At 35.4% G+C, this 20,847-nt stretch overlaps 1 protein-coding gene across 1 annotated transcript in view; it reads left to right on the forward strand.

The window, feature by feature from the left end:
* piezo2a (piezo-type mechanosensitive ion channel component 2a) overlaps positions 1-20,847 on the forward strand; it is a 139,830-nt gene that overhangs the window by 52,723 nt on the left and 66,260 nt on the right. Inside the window, exons 5-8 of the mRNA XM_079409605.1 lie at positions 4,943-5,102; positions 13,043-13,331; positions 13,862-14,075; positions 20,671-20,839. Of these exons, the coding sequence (XP_079265731.1) occupies positions 4,943-5,102; positions 13,043-13,331; positions 13,862-14,075; positions 20,671-20,839 (832 nt within the window). The remainder of the gene's footprint in view (positions 1-4,942; positions 5,103-13,042; positions 13,332-13,861; positions 14,076-20,670; positions 20,840-20,847) is intronic.

The following is a 20,847-nucleotide window of genomic DNA, read 5'->3' on the forward strand; positions in this document are numbered from 1 at the left end:
ATATATTCAAGAATAAATTCAAGATATTTTCATAGTAAAAAAAAAAAAGTTTTTGATTGATATTTTATACTGTTTTGCTTCTTAAAGATGTTGTAATTGGTTTAAAGTTACATTAGATGTGTAAAGTGTTCCGGTTCACCCCAAAAGTGTTTATAGGGGTTCAGGTCTGGGCTTTTTGCAGGAGAGTCAAGTTCTTTTACACCAGACTCAGTTAAACATTTATGGACTTTGCTTTGTTTAAAGAGTCACTGTCATGCTGAAACAAGACTTCCTCCCCAAACTCCTGCAACAACGTTAAAATCACAGAATTCTCTAGAATGCATTTGAATGGCGTTGCATGAAGTTGTGCCTCTGGAATTGCTTATGCATTGATAATGTTCACAAACAAAGGCATTTTATCTTGTCGGTCTTGTCTTTTTTCCATAATTTCCTGGCAGCACCGTTGAAGCTTACAGAAAATGCTCTGCATAATGACGCAGTTTATTTTTTTCATAATCCAGTGAACAAAAGAGTTTTGTTTCTAAAGTTTGCAGCCCTGTCCCTTGAAATCCATGACTTGCTGCAGCTGAATTTTAGAGCAGTATTTGTGCACGCCATTTGCCGAATCTAATGCATCAGGAAGATGTCGTTGGCTGGAATCGTGTTCTATTGGGTTTGTTTTCTAAAAGCTCCTTTGCTTGAGTTTGTTTGGACAGTTTCTCACTGGCTCAGTTTGGAAGCAGCTGATCTCTGCTCCATTTCACTGGTATTTAAGCATTGGAGTCGTGCCGCTCACCCGGGGAAGGTAACATCTAGCACTTGGCTCCGGTTGGGTCTGTGGGATCCGCCGACTCCTGCTGAGACACCTGGTGAAACGCCAGCCAGCGTCAGCCCACATTCCTCCTCTCATTAAAACAAAACCCTAACCTCGCCACCAATCTATGCATATCAACATCTTTGTTTGTTCTTGAATCTAATTCAATCGCTTAATTGCTTGTTCAGTGTCCAGCAGTGAAAGTAGAAAGTTTGCTTTGTGCACTTCAGTGCTTCCCATAATCCATTGCTTTTACCCAAATCAGTGCCATCTGTGGCGCTCCTCCTTTGTCTTCAGCTGCGTCTGCTCACGCTTTTCTCTTTATGAGCTCGCCGAGATGAAAGGCCTCTCTGAGCAATACTGTAAACTGTTTAGATACAGCAGACGTCATTACAAAGTGCATCTGCTCCGTGAGCCAATCGCAGCGTTAACCATAACGTTTGCCACTTATTACGGTTTATGAATATATCGCACACTTCAAAGCCATTGCATCGAGGCTAGTCAGGGAAGCCTGCCCAAACATTTATTTACAGTGTTAGGCAATCGACAATAAGGCAAAAGTAGCTTTTCCAGCTGGCATTTTTAATATATATTTAATAAATAATAAATAAATATTATCATTATTATTGATTGATTGACGGGGATTTTCCAGTGAATCTTTCTGTAGGTTACACCGAAAGTCCAGCAGGTGGCAGCAAGTGACAATTTTATGAGTGAGTCATTGAATCATTAATGATTTGTTCAAAATACTGATTCATTCAGGAAACAAACACCACTTCTGTGTTGCTTGGAGTCATGACTGTAATTCATAGTACATAATTATAATTTATAGTTTTAAATAGTTGTCGTTGGCAGGATGAAATTAAAAAAGTACCTGAAAATATATAAAGTGACTCAATTTTGGTGTTTGACTGAATATTGGGCACATAACTAGGCCTACATTTTGTTGAAGAATCAGTCAGTAATATTATTTTTATAAATCCTACAAAACTTACTTAAATTCACGACAGAAATCACTGACAATATAAAAACGTTTTGAGTTCGATTCACTGCTTTATTGAATGTATCAGACTGATTCAAATGATTCATTAAAAGAGAGATACACGAGTCATTTGCTTGTGGAGTTTGTGATTCACTTAAAAGAACCGGCTCATAAGAGTCATTTGTTGGTGAATCATTACACTCGCATAGGGTGTTTGTTTTTGTGTACAGCTCGATATAAAAGTGGCGTCTTCTGAATATTATTTTGGGTTACGGTGTTTTATCTTATCACATTCGATACAGATTGCAAACTGTCATTCACAATGCAGGTAAAATATGATTTTTGATGCACATTGACTAAAATCCAAAGAATTAACAAGAATTAACAGTACTGCGTTACAATAAAATATACACCCTTATGAAAATTAATGTTTTTTATGTTTAAAAATGTATATTTTTTTATTTTAAAATATTTATTTTTTATATTAATTAATGTTTTTTCATAGTAAAAGTGTAGTTATTATTTATTATTATTTAGTCATTTAGCAGACGCTTTTATCCAAAGTGACTTACAAATGAGGACAGCAGAAGCAATCAATTGTAGTATTAAAACAACTAAAAACTGATCCAAAACTAAAAGCTAAAACTTTATTTTTAAAATGTGTATAGGTAGTATTTATAAAGTAAATAAAAATGTTAAAACAAAATTTTAAAACTTAACATTTAAATGAAAAACAAAAATAAAGCTAAAAACAATATAAAATATTAAAGAACAAAAGGTATAAGTGTATAATGATGATTCTAACATATCACTAGCCAAACACCAAAAAAAACAACTATATACAGTCATGGCCAAAAATATTGGCACCCCTGGCAAATACGACCAAGGAAGGCTGTGAAAACCGATCCGCACCACCAATCTTTTGCTTCTGTTGTCCTCATTTGTAAGTCGCTTTGGATAAAAGTGTCTGCTAAATGACTAAATAATAATAAATAATAATTGATCCTCCACTCAAAAAATTCACAAAAATCCAACCCTTCACCGGACAACAAGAATTCAAAATGGGGGGAAACATCACCACGAAACAAATGTTTCTCTCAAATACACGTTGGACACAATTATTGGCACCCCTGGAAATTCTTATGAGTAAAATAGTAGTAACCATGTTTTTTTGGGTTTGTTTTGGCAGATTGATTGCCATTTGTAGCCTATAACCACAGTTTTACAAAAAAAAAAAAAAAAAATAGGCTAAACTATAGTTAGTGTAGCAAAACCATGTTCATTTGAGGTTACCATGGTATGCTCATTTTAATTTTCCCAAGAGTAGTCAGGATTTTCGTTTGAAGTCAGTGCAGGCTAGGTCATTTTTTGTTGTAAACCCACATTGAAAACTATCCAGACTGTTCTACATTTAAGGACACCCATAATCTCTTCTGCTTAAAAAATATGACGCAGTATCATGACCTGTTTGGGAAACTTTTTTCTTGTTAATTAAGTCGACTTATTATAGTTAAATGATTGAATTGCATCTAACCAGAAGTACACTGGTGTATTTTAATGTTAAAATACACATACATTTGTTGTTGTTGTTGTTGTTGTTGTTTTTCAATAATCATGTAGCACTGTATATTTTTATATTATTTTATATTAAGAATTTGCCATATTTTCCCAATCTCTGTGCATGTATTTTACAAGATATCTGCAAAATATGTTAATGTTGTGTTTAGTTTTTGAACTTTTTTTTTTTTTGAAGCCATCGCTCTCTAACAGCTTATAAAAAGCACTGGGAAGTTACGCAAACGTCTGCTTCATAAACCCTTAAAGATCTGAAAATGAGCATCTTTACAGCTGAAAAGTGCCGTTACAGACGTGTGAGTTTGAAACAAGTGGCGTTTGAGTTTTCCACCGGGAGACGGGCCGCTCTCTGAAAGCTTGGTTTCATGACAAATCTCTCCGGGCCGGGCTCTCGACTCGAGCCGAGCGCTGAAATGAGATCCAGATGGGCCAGCGCTGTGAGCGAGGATCCTGGGAGTCACAGGCTTTTATTGTAGAACACAGTGTTTTTGTGTTTTTTAAGAGGCACTGCAGCTCATTGTTGCACTAAGAGCACTCGTAAAAACTCATTTCATCTTAAACGTTAGTTTGGCTCATACACCGTTCTAATTTACTTTCACTGTATATCATTTATGCATACACTACCTTTAAAAAAAGCCTGCATTTATTTGATCCAAAGTACAGCAAAAACAGTGAAACTGTCAAATATTTTTTATATTTTTGAGATATTTAAAATAACTGTTTTATTTTTGAATATATTTTAAACTGTAATGTATTCCTGTGATTTCAAAGCTGAATGTTTAGCATCATTACTGCAGTCTTCAGTGTCACATGATCTTCAGAAATCATAATAATATACTGATTTGCAACTCAAAAAAAATATTATTCATATTATTATTATTAACAGCTATAATTTTTTCAGGTTTCTTTGAATAGAAAGTTCAGAAGAACAGCATTTATCTAAAATAGAATCTTTTGTAACATTATAAATCTCTTTATCATCACTTTCAATCAATTTTAAGCATCCTTGCTAAATAAAAAATGATTATTTCTATAATGTCTTTATTTCTTGAGCAGTATATTATTATGATTTCTGAAGATCATGTGACACTGAAGACTGGAGTAATGATGCTGAAAATACAGCTGCAGATCACAGGAATACATTACACTTTAACACATATTCACATAGAAAACAGCTGTTTTAAATAATAAAAATATTTTACAATATTACTGCTTTTGCTGTATTTTGGATCAAATAAATGCAGGCTTGGTGCGCAGAAGAGACTTCTTGAAAAAACATAAAACATCTTACTGTTTAAAAGCTTTTGCCTGGTAGCGTATATTTATCTTGCATATTTTTTTCATGCTAAAATGTTTTCTCCTAACCCAGTTTAATATGCAGAGACAACTGTAAGTGAACCATGGCTTCCCAAAGCGTGTGAACACTGAGGCTCTGTGGCGCTATCAAAACACTCCTCTGTTTTTGAGCGGTCCGACATGTCAGCTTCTGGCTCGAGCAGTGGTGTGAGGCAAGGGCTTCACCGCAGGATTGTCTGATAGTGTACCGATTCGAACGTTAATGACTGTATAAATGTGTGTTTGTCCCGCTGCAGCGTCCGAGGTGCAGACGCCGGGAACGGCATCCGAGTGTTCATCCCGGACATCGGCATGTTTGTGGTGGGTCTGGTCACGTGGCTCCTGTGCCGCAGTCTGGAGAAGCCTCCGCTGAAGGACGTGTCTCAGCACAACAGTGACTTTGAGCTGGACAATCAGGTGAGAAAACACAACATACAGACTCCTGAAGCCAACTCTATAGTGAGCAGTCTGCATTCTTCAGTGTTTTAGTTTTGACGCCAAGACTGAGCGATATGGTCAAAAATATTAGCACAATATCATTCCATATCAGTATTTCTCACACTACATAAAGGTGCTTCAGAAGGTTCTTCACAGAGATGCCATAGAAGAACCATTTTTGGTTCCACAAAGAACCGTTCAGTCAAAGAACCATCTCTTTCTTACCTTTTTATAATCTGAAGAACCTTCTTTCATCACAAAGAAGCTTTTGTGAAACAGAAAGGTTCTTCAGATGTTGAAAGGTCTGTGGCATCGTGAAGCAGCTTTATTTATAAGAGTGCATTCATTTCATATCATTAATACAGAAGGAAATGCTTTCCCAAGTGCTTGTTTAGACCTCAAGAATGAATAAAAATGCCCCAAACTCTGTTTTCTGTAATCAGTATGATTTAGTGCAAAATCATCATTAAAAAATTGTGAATTCATAAAATATACCATAATCTTTTAAAAGTTATATAATGCTTAAAATAAAAATACAATATTGCATATACATTCCCCATGTGTGATATAGATCACAGGAATGAATATAAAGTAGTTTGTCTTTTCATTTAGGCCCAGTTGAATACTTTTATCTTTTCCAAACTCTGTGTTTTCTCTTTTATTTTTCCAGATTCTGTTGTCATTAAAAATTGTGTCTAATTAAACGAATTCATAAAATGAAAAAATGTGATCAAAAGAAAATATAGCAGTTAGTTTATTTATTTATGTATTTATTTGTTTGTTAATCTTTTAATTTAGGCCTAATTAAATATGTTTTATTTTGTTTTAATTTTAAAGGGGTCGTATGGCGTTGCTAAAAAGATCATTAGTTTGTGTATTTGGTGTAATGTGGTGTTTATGCAGTTTAAGGTTCAAAAAACACATTATTTTCCACAAACCGTACATTATTGTTGCTCCTCCTGCCTTTCTGAGACGCATCGATTTTTACAAAGCTCATCGTTCTGAGCGGTGTGCTCTGATTGGCCAGATATCCGGTGCGCTGTGATTGGACGAATATCTCAGGCGTGTGACGGCAATGTTACGCCTCTTACCATATTTGGAAACACACAGCGTCTCCACGACAACAATACTACAGAGAGAAATACATATATACTCTATGCATGAAAGAGAAAGGAAAACATGAAATCCAGTCATATGGCCCTTTAAGTCTGTTTTAGTGCACTTTGACAAATTATTCAATCTCTTAAAGTGTAATCAAAAGAAAATGTAACAAATTAAAAAAATAAGGTCAAATAAGGTGCTGCGCAGCAAAACTTGTATGCTACATAAATTAAAACATGGATGAAGAAATATTTTAGTTGCATGATATTCCTTGAAATAATAATATTAATAATAATAATAGCATTAAAAATAGTCCGCGACTTGCTTACAGAGTTTTTAGCGACACGCAGCTGATTGTCAGATAAATATCGAACTAGCTCAAAAGCTTATTACCGATATATTGAGTTTTTTTCCAGTAATAAATATTGATTTATCACCCAGCACTACCTGACATGTAAATGTGACGACCTGTATATAGAGCTGTCTGTCATCTCACACCCGTATCATTCTCGCACTTCTTCCCTCACTGCAGGAGACTTTTTCACTTCCAGCTGAAACTATAAATGATGAAGCGCAGCTTTGTGGAGGAAAATACTGAAAACACATAACTATCTGGATGAATACCAGTTGTGCAAGTGCAGTTTCTCCACAGGCTGTCATTGTTTCCCTTGCTCTTGATTATTAGGAAATCAAACCTGATGCTGATGCAATGATAAAGACCACAGTGTAATTACATGAAAGAATCCAATGATAATGACTGAATGTTTAACAAAGACCCTTTAGTTAAAGGACATTCTCGGATTAATATGACAGCCTGAAACGATACACAAATGCGTCTTTAAGTCAGCGAGGACCCGTCGTGTCAATAAGTCAAGCCTGCTGTCTTCACAAATAAACGAGTGGAGATTCGTGGCCTGATTCACTTTCGAGAGATCGCTTTCTCACTTACTGCATCTAAAAATATACAGAATCGTTTAAATATAATGGGTGTGACCAGTTCATTGATCTAGAAAGAATAAAATATTTTTAGTGTATTGATTCCCACTAAGTGCTTGCTTTGAATTTGATCTTCTGCCATATAAGATCCTGCAGTTCCTATGAAAACATACGTTGAGCGGATGGAGATGTTTTTTCAAAGATGTAATTATGTCATTTTGTGCCTATATAGACTATAAGATCAAGATGCATAATGTAGCTAGAAATGCTTTAGAAAAGCTAATAATGAAATACAAGTGCAAACAGAAATGATCAGAATCCCGCAGATTTGGGAAGCTACTGTAAAAAAAGTAGATTGAAACATTAGACAAGACATTTGTTATTTAATAGTTTTACCTAAAATCACAAGTACTGTTGAAACTTTTCAGATTCTCCTCAATCAAATAGATTTATCACAGACTTAAATGGAGGAAACTGAAGAAAAATAAGAAACCCATACAATAAGAAAACGCATTAGGAACATTTAAAACAATAGGAATAGCATTACTCTGGATTGCTTACAAAACTAAATACAATACAGAAGTACAAAAAAACACATCACCAAAACGACAACCCTTTTTCTCTTCAGTTCTAATGGAATTAAAATGTGCCGCTGGTTTCTTGGATTTTAAGGAAGGATCAGATGGTATTTGGGAACATCACACCAGCACTGGCTCATGTGTGACATCTGTATTCTTCTGGTTAATCTCTTTTTGCCTCAAACTGGCATCTTTGGCTCTTCATGCAACACTGGTAGAAAACGGTCTATTTCCTTTGCAATCAGTCCAGTGTTTATTCAGGTAAATGTCCTGTTTGATGTGAGGTCTGATGTTTGGACAGCCGCACAGAGACCGCATAGACTCGGTCACGTAGCGAATGATGTGTCTTCTAATTAGTAGTGTTTGAGTAGAGCTAGAGGTGTGCTATTTCTAGGCTACGTTTCTTCACCTGACAGTCAAAATAAGTTCCAGATTCTTACTGTGTTTTCCAAAATATATGTCTAGTTTTTTTATCATCTGGAATGTGCTGCAACTTATCTTCCAAAGGGACTTGCAATTAAAGGAATTGTTCAGCCAAAAATGAAAGTTTGCTGAAAATGGATGCTCTGCAGTGAATGGGTGCCGTCAGAACGAGAGTCCAAACAGCTGATAAAAACATCACAATAATCCACACCACTCCAGTCCATCAGTTAACATCTGGAGAAGACTAAAGATGAAACAAATCCAGCATGCAGCGACACATTTATACAAACCTGATAAAGAAACAAACTCGGATGGTGAGCACATTTTCAGCAAATTTCAGCGCAGCCTTTAAATGTTTGCCGATTATTATAACACACTTTACATGCTGAAAGTTCAGAAATGGATCTGAGGTCTGTCAAATGTTAGTATAATATGTAATGAATATAATGTTTAACAGCTTGGGTTTGTATAATCAAGCTACTGAGTTTGGCATTGTGTAAACCAGATGCATGCAGCATTAATCATCAGATTAATATTTGCATTGTCACATGTTTCCTAATCACTCACTTTCTTAATGCCATTAACAATGCATTCGCATTCCAACACGTGTGTGTGTGTGTGTGTGTGTGTGTGTGTGTGTTCAGGAGGTTCACATCTGGAATACATTTGCTGGTGTTGTTTTTTCGGTGGCGGTACCAACCCCCCAAACTTGGCTATATCTCCTCTCACTGATTCTTTTCTTTTATATTTCACTCTCTCTCTCTCTCTCTCTCTCTCTCTCTCTCTGCTCTATATTTTCTCAGGAGTTTAATTGTTTTCTGATTTGGTGGCGTGCCATATAGGTGGTGTATTGCTGTTTAAACAGGCGTTATTGGTCGATGTGACGGTCGGTTGCTGGTAGTTTGAGGGTGGTAAAATGTAGGAATGCTTCACCACATGCTCAGACCTTTATGGATCATGACAGGCAGATAATTAAGACCACACTGTAAGAGCTTAAAGGTGTGCGAATGAAGTCAAGTTGTTTTAATATTATTATTCTTACTACAGAAACCAAGAAAAAACTACTAGCAGTAGCTCTACCAAGTAAAACAGGCCAGCATGTAAATAAGACTGACCATGTAACACCAAATGTAGATTTATGAACTATATATAAGGAGAATTACTGATAGTGTTTGACTCATGATGGACAATAGCTGATTTTAGACGTGAACTTTAATGACAGTATATACATTTGTTTCATAGTATGCAAGCCTTTTTTATGTAATATATTTAATCACAGTGAGTCTCTGAAATTAACATTAACTCACCAGCCATATACAGTATATACAATGAACAAAAATGCTGGGTTAAAAATAACCCAACTTGGGTTATTTGGCAACCCAGCGCTGGGTAAATATTGGACAGAACACATGCTGGGTTATTTTGACCCAGCTGGTTAAATGTTTTTACCAAACATGCTGGGTTGTTTTATTCAAATCAACTATTGTTTAAAAATGACTTTTGCTGGCTTAAAATAGGCTGGACATTAAAAATCACACCCAGAATTACTAGAGGCAACAGCAATAATCAAAAGATGAAGATTTATTAATAAGCAAGAACACCCATAGACAAAAATATAAGACAAATTGAATTTATTTGGGCAAATACAGCATAATTTACAATATTACAGATACTATTATAGTTTTTAATAACATTTTGAATCAGTTTTTGTAGTTATATTTTCCGTTCTAGTAATTACGTTTCAGTTTTAGTTGTTTGTGTTAGTGCTTGTGTGTGTGTGTGTGTGTGTGTGTGTGTCATTTTTAGTATTTCTATTCATTTCATGAATGTAAATTTGACCAATGAGGTTTTGAAGTGGGCGGGGCTTCCAGTACAGTGCTACAGAATTTTTAAAAAATAAAACAAATAAACATACTGTGCTGTCACGGTTTGCAGCTGATTAGGGAGAAAACGAAATGTAAAATATGGAATTTGAAATCATTTGAATTTGTTTGAGATTGATGGTGATTCAGAAACTGACACAAGAGAAACTACCACAGGCAGTGCCAATAATCTCAAGATGGCCAAATAATGTTGTATAAATCGGTCTGGCGTATCTATTTTAATTACTACTTCAATCATTCATTCTTTAGATATAATTCAGAACCTATCAAACTGATTTCCGTTATTGATTTCAGCACCATGGACAGCACAAACGATCAGCTTTCACGTTGGAAATCTCCATTAATCATACGTCCCTTCATCACTTTGATTGCCTGAAGAATTTCTGAAATACACTCCTCTGAATGAAATGCAAATTCCATCAAGTTTTCCAGGGATGGTTTGTGTCTTTTACCAACCATTTTAGTGTACCTGCCAATATATGACAAAAATATGAGAAAACATTGACATAATCATCTTAAAGGAATACTTCACCAAAAATGGATGCTCTGCAGTGAATGGGTGCCGTCAGAATGAGAGTCCAAACAGCTGATAAAAACATCACAATAATCCACACCACTCCAGTCCATCAGTTAACATCTGGAGAAGACCAAAGCTGAAACACATCCAGCATTAAGACGCTTTAACTAAGAGTCCATAATTCATAATAACGCTTCCTCCAGTGAAGAAGTGTTCTGGTCTGAATCAGGAGAATCATGTTTGTAAGAAACAAATCCTTCAAGATGTTTTTTAATTTAACCACTAAAAATAAACCAGTGCTTCCTGCCAAAATACGAGTCCATGCTTTACAAACACAAAGCCTCATCTTCTCATCAAGAGCGACTTGTTCTATCAGGATGATCAGCTAGAGGTATTAAAGTCACATGGTTTTTCTGAAGTTCTACCAGAAGGCTGTTTTTGTGTGTTTTGTCCATTAACATGAGCTCTTTAATGGAGGTGCACAGAGTACTCATTCACTCTGGTAATGTGGTAAATATAGTTCAGGGAAACGCTGTCAGTTTTTTGTTTTCACAGCAAAGCGAGGCTCGTTCAAATAAACAGCTGATTTAGCTCAGCAGGGCTTGTATTATTTCAATCTGGGTATATTTAACAGCAGAGTGGCCTAGCATTAACGTTAGAAAGACCCAGCTAACAGGAACGGTCTCTGAAACGCTCTGACAAGGTTTTCTCAAAGTTATGAGCAAACGTTCTTCCAGTAATGTTAATAGAACATTTGTTCAGTTATCTGGTCTTTTATAACGTTCTCAAAACATTAGCACAAAAACATTACTTATGCATCATTCATGAAATGTTTTCGCTGATTTAACTTATATTAAGCATGAATACTTACTAGTTTCAGGCGGTGCAGAGAATATTCAAAAGTAACTTTCCCATAATGTTTGTCCAAAATGATACAATGGAATGTTAATGTGTTCTCTAACGTTTACATAACCAAGAAGAATTTTTGTTAAACTTGAAGAACTTTATTTTTTCAGTGAGCAGATTTTTCCTGCGGCATCATTTTGTCTGCCAATCCTCCACCCATCCTCACCTTCCCCAATGAATTGGGTCACATTTAATATTCCAAAATAATACTCCATTGAATTTCTGGTTTTGAGTATCACTCAGCGACTCAGAAAATGTTTATCTGAACCTGACGTGTGTTGTCTTTGAAATTCTGTTCTGAGTTTTGCTGAGTTATGGGTTTGAATTTGATGAAATCTGTGCCGGGGAGAACTGGAAGCTCTCTTTATCTCCTGTAGCCTTTCTCAGAGAGAACTAATTCATCTTACAACACATACGTTTATTTTATTGTTTATTTTTTCAAAAAGAAAAAAGGACTGATTTGTTTGTTCGGTATTTTAGGGTCTCTTAACTAGTTGCTTATTAGCATGCATATTACTATAATATTAGCCATTTATTAGTAGTAATTAAGCACATATTAATGCTTTATTCTACATCCCTAATCCAACACCTAAACTCAACAACTACCTTACTAACTATTAATAAGCAGCAAATTAGGAGTTTATTGAGGGAAAAGTCATAGTTAATAGTGAATAAGTGTTCTAAAGTGTTACCGTTTGTTCCTATTTACTTGTCTTTAACAATTTAATGTTTAAAATGTAGGCAAAGGTTCCTCTTGTAGGCCTAAGATGCTTTTCACTCGTGTTATTCAGCTGCAACAGAACACTTTTTAAAAAAGACAATAAATATGTTTGATGACATCTAAATGTTTGACTTAATATTATCTTTAATTGGATTTAAAACTAGGATCGATAAGCAGAATCAGAATCAGTAAAATTAAAAGATACCAACCCTATTCATAACACAAACTGATACAGCAATGTCTTATAATAATGTGGCATTTGGACATTTCTGACCAATCAAAGCGTTTCATAAATTCCAAATGTTCTGTGTATTTATAGGACCAATCAACAGTTTGGGTTCACCAAGGCTGCATTTATTTGATCACAAATAACAGTAATATTGTGAAATATTATTACAATTTAAAACAGCTGTTTTCTATGTGGATATGTGTTAAACTGTAATGTATTTCTGTGATCTGCAGCTGTATTTTCAGCATCATTACTCCAGTCTTCAGTGTCACATGATCTTCAGAAATCATAATAATATACTGATTTACTGCTCAACAAACATTTCTGATTATTATCAATGTTGAACACAGTTGTGCTGACCAATATTTTTGTGGAAACTGTGATACATTTTATTTTTCAGGATTCACAGATGAATAGAAAGTTCAAAATAACAGCATTTATCGTATTATGTACATTTATACAACCAAACTCAAATGTTAAAAAAAAAAAAGTGGTGTTTCTGTAGGCAACATCTAACTGTCTACCCATAACCATTGGATTGGAAGTTATAAAGAAAAAAAAAGAAACTTGCACTTCCTGTAACTCTTTTATGATTCATAGTAAACATCTGTCATCATGTGTTCAGGAAAAGGAGGATGAGGAAGAAGACAAGAAAAGTGAGAAGCTGGAGCTTGAGGGTGAGCTGCTGTTCGAAGACTTCGAGCTGGGAGATGAAGACTGTGAACTTCCTGAGGAGGAGGAGGAGGAAGTGGATGTAGAGGATGGAGAACTTGAGGAGGCCGACGTCGAAGAAAGTACCAAAATGAAGATCCTGCGGCAAATAGCAGACGTGGCGTCCAAACTCAAAGAAATCGTTGGAAATCTGATTACCACTGCAGGAAAAGTAGTCGTAACCATATTATTGGGCCTCACAGGTAGGTAGTGTTGAGACAGACATCACTCACGACATAGGATCAATAAGCAGCATTCATTTATAAACTGAAGATGAATACAAGCTCAAGTGTGTTGTTATATCCCAAAGATCAAACAAAAAGAAATAAAGGAATAGTTCAGCTAAACGTTTACTCACCCTCAGATCATCCCAGATCTGTTTGGACTCTCATTCTGACGGCACCCATTCACTGCAGAGCATCCATTGATGAACTAGTAAAATTTCTCAACAAACCGTTCCGATAAAGAAAGAAGTTTTCTGCAAATTTTCCTTTTTGGGTAAACTATTCCTTTAAAGGCAAAAAATATAGTCATTTCAAGAGAAATCCACATAATCGAGAAAGATTTACCCATACAAATTTCACAATGGGTCCAAATTGGACTTGCTTCATACCTTCATAGCTTCGGTATTGAAAATTAACAGTGGTCTTTTTTTGCACACAAATTTTTGCAGAAATTCCATGGCTCTGGAAATGACTTTTCTCAGCCTTCTCTCAATGTGTCCTTGTTCCAGGTATGATGTTGCCTTCTCTGACCTCCACGGTGTATTTCTTCACCTTCCTGGGCCTGTGCACCTGGTGGTCTTTCTGCCGCACGTTCGATCCGCTTCTCTTCAGCTGTATGTGTGTCCTGATGGCCATCTTCAGCGCAGGACACCTCATCATGCTCTACCTCTACCAGTTCCAGTTCTTCCAGGAGGCCGTTACGCCCGGAAACACTTACGCCAGGTGAGACCCATGTTCCCTCGCTGTTTTTTTTCTTGCTGAGCAAAACTTTTCTCTATTGGGTGAACATTTCGGCCACCTGAGCAAAAACCAGACCTGTACAGCGTACACACAAAAAAGTGTGTAACTTTTAACTTTAATATGCTATTTATATTTGATTTGACCCTTGATGCAAATAAATGATGCACAGATTACCTGAGAAAACATTTTCACAGTGCTGTGTTACCAAGAAATTGTATTAAAAATCATTAAAAGAAAATTAATAAAAATCTCACGCAGAACAGTTCAATTCTTTATATTGTAGCTCTCAACTCTATAGCGGTTTGCCCCGAGCATTGCAGTTATTTCACATTTATTATAATTCAAATAACTTACATTTTTGCTTGTCCTGTGCGTGGTATATTATTTCTTCTGCACGGTCGCGACGTAAGAAGTGCGCAGCTTAGAGGGAACACTGGATGAGACGACAGCCTGTGACCTGTCAAAGAGCTGGATTTAATGGGATATGAAGCCGAACGGTGCATTTCAAGCCCTAAATGTATTCCGGATCAGTTCTGTAGATACGACCCACCCTTTTTTAAAACATCCCGTTGAGGCCGTTTGACTGAGCAGCAAAGCTTAACTTGTTCGGATTCGCTGGGGTATGTATGGCTTCATGCCGGGCAGGTGAATGCTTCGATTTATGCTTTTGCTCGTTTTGCACATAAAAGGTTTACATCCCGACCGCAATCTTAAACCGATGCAGCCGGATCCCCTTACTGTGACCAATGAGATTACGCTGCTGCTTGAAAATCAAACACAAAAGGACAATTCAATTAGAACGATCTACCGAGCGGGAATCCTGCATGTGAGCGGGGGTCTGGTGGCCGGTGGACTCAATCACGCTGATTTAGCTAACTGCCCTGTTGTGTTATGTGGCATTACAGCGACTGGCATCCAGTGTCGACTCGAAAGAGCCAACATGAACTGAGATCATGTGTGCTTATCTTGTCAAGCTGGTTCATGATTAAAGGCTGAACATAAATGTATATCTGTATATAGAAATATATATCTTTACACATAAAATACATGCATTATTTATTTATATATTTATTTATTTAGCAGGAGATCATCATATTTAGGGATCACTGGCATCAAAAAGTTTGAAAACCCTGATCTAGAGGAAGGATGATATTAATTGATGTTTTGAGTATTTTAGGGCTACTGTGGGCTGGATGAAGAGTTATTTGTGCATCAAGAGAGGATGAAACTCTTTTGTGCAGAGCTCACATCTGTTTGATAGCATGTGAAAAACTGGCTAGAAATTATTCATTAAAAGCCTCTGCAGTCTGTTCAGCTCATCGTGTAAGTCATTTGAGCTTGGATCTCAAACCAAAAACGACCTACAAGCCCACACTGTCAGGCTCTATTTGGAGAGGTTTGATTTAAAGAGTCAATATTCAGTTTGCTTTCAGAGATCTTGATTTAGTCCTGTGTGTTTTCTGTGGCGTCTGCCCAGCGTTTCGCTCCAGGAAAGACCTCGCGACTGAGTAAAGTGCAGCCCAAACTACACTAATGATCTTTTATTTGTGTAAGTCTTCAGGTTTGTGGGATGTAAGCTGTTTATTAAGCTGTACGTTTTCAGATCTGATTTCAGATCAAACCTTTCAGATCTGATGGTCTGATTTGATGTTGTGTTAACAGGATCATGCATTTCATTTGCTCATTTTCATGTTGTTTCAAACATGCATGACTTTCTTTTAGTGGTGATAATGTAATGAATCTCTGGTTGGGAGAATTCAGTATAATTGCAGAGCATATGACTGACTTTAATACTTAATAAAACATCCGAGAGTGACAGCTAAACAATTGCACTTGTGATTGTTGGTTTTCGTTAAAGAAAATCTGATATTTAGCCAATTTGAACCAGGGTTATTATAAAGTAACTATAACTAAAACCATAGAAACTTAAATGAAAATAAACTGAAATAAAATATTTAAAAGAAACTGTTAAACTTACTTTATTTCAGCTAGTTGTCAAGGCATTCGCATTTATCATTTTCATTTTAACTTGAAACAAAAATTGTAATAAAAAATAATAAAAACTATATAGACATTAAAAACATTTAATAAAAATGACAAAAAATGTAACTGAAATTAACATAACAGAAAATATCTAAATTCAGGATTAATTCAGAATATTAATGAAATCTCTAATAGTATCTCAATGATAATAAAATATTAAAATATTTCTTGAATTAGTTTCTTCTGAAAAATCCTTAAGATTTTTTTTTTTCTAAAATCTTTCTTTCTTTCTTTCTTTCTTTCTTTCTTTCTTTCTTTCTTTCTTTCTTAAGATAGTTTCACGGACATCTTTAAAAAGTTAACCTACACTATTTTTCTTCTTAAGTAAATTTCACGTGCTATACAAACACACTGTATATACTGTATATAATTGGTAAGTAATCATTTTGAATTATTTGCAAAAAGTATTTTAAACACATGCACATTTATTTGCATGCCTAATATGTCAAAAACACAAAAATGTTTCTTGTCCCGTGACAGTCGTTTAGCATTTTTATAGTAAGTGAGGCAAATAATAAATGTTTTGCTACTTCCATCTTGTATAATATAGTATGGTGGATAAACTTCAATAAACCAATAAATTGTTGACTGATTGTATTTACTAATAGACTTCCTCACTGTTATAAACATAAGTAATGACTCATGGACCTGTCATCATCTGAATGAGTGTTTGAGCTGTGATGGATTGTAATGACCGTTAGTTTCATTAATCGATATTTCCACAGGCAGACGCTTAAAGCTCGATGCTTAGCGATGACAAGCCAATCCACGGAGACTGGTTTTGGTGGCGGCGGCGGCATTGAGAGTCCAGGTGCTTCTCATTAGGACGGAACGGCTCCTGGCCCCGCTTACATTACACAGCTGCTTTCAGGGAGAGAAGGAGAAAAACTATCAAAGGTGACTCAGAAGAGCCTTTGAGTAACGTAGATGCAGTTCTTCTAGATGAAGGCGTCTCGTGTGGCATCGGCGGCTGCTCTGTGTTACTCTGACAGTTCACACGATAATATTCCTGATCCTTCAAGACACACACTAATTACAGAGCAACTGCTGCGTCTCGTTAAAAAATGTTGCAAACGTCGCCGCAAATTCATAACTGATACAAACCAAATACAAACACCAGTAAACAGCTGTCTTCTGCTCCATCTTCAACTGTTTGTTTGCATTCTCTCTGTTAAGCAAATAAATGTATGCTATCATTATTACATAGAACGTAATACATTCCTAAAAATAAATTAAAATTTAAAAGCAAAACAACAATAATAATAATGATAAAAAGATGAGATTCTGATTGTTTTATTCTATTGACAGCCATAATTTTTAAAAAGGTACAAATAAATAAATAAATAATATAATAAAAACAATATTATTATTATTATTATTATTATTATTATTATTATTGCATATAATGAAATAAAGAATTTCCTAAAAAAAAAAATTAATTAAATTTAACAGCAAAATAATCATAATAATAATAATATAAAAAAATAATGAGATTAATTATGATTGTTTTATTCTATTGACAGCCATAGTTTTTAACACTATGAAATAAAAAGAAACAAATGTATATAATAATAATTATTATATTATTATTATATTATTATATATTATTGCATGTAATGAAATAAATACATTTCTAAAAAATATTTAATAACATGTAAAACAACAACAATAATAATGAATTAATGGTTTTATTCTATAGTTTTTAATCACTGTGAAATAAATAAATAAATGTTTATTATTATTGTTGTTGTTTTTTAAATTGTGATTACTGCATATAATGAAAAAAATTTACTTCTAAAAATACATTGTTAAAATTTAGCAAAAAAGTGCAAATTTACAGCCATAGGTTTTAACACTATGAAATAAAAAAGAAATGTGTTATTATTATTATTATTATTATTATTGTTGTTGCAACATGTAAATAAAAAGATACATTTATGACTGACAACAAAATCCAAACAGCAGAAAACAGCCTGAAGTCTTGAAGGCTTTGAAAGCCTCTCTCCTGCGTCGGCTGTTTGTTTGGGTTTTCTCTATTACAGTAGATTAGTAGCTGCTCAAAAAGACTTCAAAACAGCAAAACCATAACCCAAAACTACAAATAAACAATCATTCTGACCTCTGAAAGAAGCCAGTTTTAAAATTGTTACTGCGCTCGTTTGGGTCGAATCCACATCCTGAAACCTCATCCGCATTCAAAGCCTCTATAAAAGACACGATACTACACACACGTCTGAAACCGAGCTCAGAAAACACCGCGAGGGCCAAGCCAAACGCAAAACCCTGTTACCTTCAGAAATACAATGTGTGGGAGAAGAATAAAAGAGGTGAACGTGCAGAGAAAGCAGAAGAAATGTGCTTTACTAAACCCCTTCATTCAGCCACATAGAAAGAAGTGGTTTTTACAGGATTTAGTGGTTTCTTCCTCAAACAAAACCTGAGAAACACCCTATTAGAAAAGCATTAGGCCATTTGTGAGCCGAAGCCTCTGAGACGAACACAAAGAGCTTCTCTCTGACAATCACATAAACAGCACAATCACAACCAGCTTTGTGGTGAAGACGCTTTTGATTACACGCTAGCTGTACTCGAAATATGGGGAAATGCCAGGGAAGAGTCTATTTTGGGTTGAATAAAATGCTAATTTAGCAAACCCAGCGATTAAAAGCAAGTGCTTCTCTGTTGGTTTGTCTGTTGGTGCAATCAGTGCAAGACGTTTTTCTCAGACGCTGCTTGGAAATACTCGTGTTTTTTTAAATAAATTTGTGTTTTTATTCAGCAAGAATGCATTAAATTCATCAAAAGTGACAGTAAAGACATTTATAGTGTTACAGAAGATTTCTATTTCAAATATGTACTTTGTTTCTGTTCATCTGTGAATCCTGAAAAATAAAATGTATCAGTTTCCACTAAAATATTGTGCAGCACGACTGTGTTCAACATTGATAATAATCAGAAATGTTTGTTGAGCAGTAAATCAGTATATTATTATGATTTCTGAAGATCATGTGACACTGAAGACTGGAGTAATGATGCTGAAAATACAGCTGCAGATCACAGAAATCAATTACAGTTTAACACATATTCACATAGAAAACAGCTGTTTTAAATTGTAATAATATTTCACAGTTTTTACACTTAAAAACAAAATGTTTCAAAAAGTAGTTTCAACTTAAATAATTTGTTACCCCGCTGACTTAAAATTTAGTCAACTTGAAATTTTAAGTTACTCAATGTTAATTTAAGGGAAAACTGGAAGGCAGCGGGGTAACAAATTATTTTAAGTTGAAACAACTATTTTTTTTTTACAGGGTACTGTATTTTTGATCAAATAAATACAGCCTTGGTGAACAGAAGAGGCTTCTTTCAGAAACAAAACATTTACCGAATGAACAATAGTGTACCAACATTTCATAATATTTCTTTGAAATGTAAATGAGGCAATTATTGAATACAGTGCTATAACATGAATGTTTGTCTCTGAATCTCTGGATCTCGGTGAGATTTGAGTCCGCATTGAAATCTCTGAGCTTTGAGATGTAGTTGAGATCTCTTGAGGAGATGCATGTCAGATCTGTTTCTCAGACACAAAATGAGAAGCAGGAGACTTCAGTAAAGACTTGCTGTCTAGCGGTTGGGATTAAAGAGCTTTCTGATGTGTCTTTATGGTATGATGTCCCTTTTTCTTCTTAACAGTGTGTTTATTATGAATTGGCCGCATTATAAATAGTAACTCAATCTAGCAACATTTCTGCACTTCGACTTGTTATTTTCAGCCGTGGTATTAAGACTTGGACACCACGCTTTGGGTTTGGATGAATCGCGAAAGGCCAGATATTCTGACTTCATATTTTCTCGATACGAGCAAAACGAACATCTGGCAAACCACAATGACTTTGCTAACAGCACCGAAACTATAAAAGCCAAGGAGCATGCGTTTGTCACCTAATATGCTTTCAGGGTTTTGGCTGCGAGAAGCTACCGTTTTATTGATTTCATCAGCTAAATGTGAAGTACATTGCATTCAGGTTGCATCAAAAGCCATGAGTTCGTTCTGGATGGACTCATGACGCTTCAGATCATTTTTTAAGTGAAGAGCTGTTGGAAGTGTTGCTGAGCTTCTGTTTTCTCTTTACTCATCCCGTTTTATACCTTTTTTAACTTTTATACCCTGGTAAAAAGGCATTTTTTCTTAGGCGTCCAATTTTGGTTCCACTGAACTAAACACAAGCCTAACCTTAGGAAATCTGAAGTGAATTAACAACTATTTTCTTACAGTTGTTTCTGTTGGTCTTTTTGATTTGGTGAAACATAATGATTGTTTTTGAAAGAAGTCTGTTCTGCTCACCAAGGCTTCATTTATTTGCATTTATTAAACGCAGCCTTGGTGAGCAGAGGAGACTTTTGAACATCAGTGTATATGATAGTCATGACTCACACACCATGGTATTAATATCAGATACCTTCACTGTAACATGTTGGAACTCATGGATTATTTTATGAATGCTTGATATTTTTCTCATCTTCTCCTCAGTCTGTTCGGCATCTCTCCTGTGGTTCAGACGGACTGCTCTCACACCTGGATGTTCAGAGTCAACCCTGACCTGGAGTGGCACCACTTTGTCAATCCCATCATGCTCTTGGTGCTGTATTACACCCTGGCCACGCTCATCCGCCTTTGGCTGCAGGAGTCAGAAGACATGGTCAGACT

This window comes from Barbus barbus (assembly GCF_936440315.1).
Source record: "Barbus barbus genome assembly, chromosome: 46".
Lineage (NCBI taxonomy): Eukaryota > Metazoa > Chordata > Actinopteri > Cypriniformes > Cyprinidae > Barbus > Barbus barbus.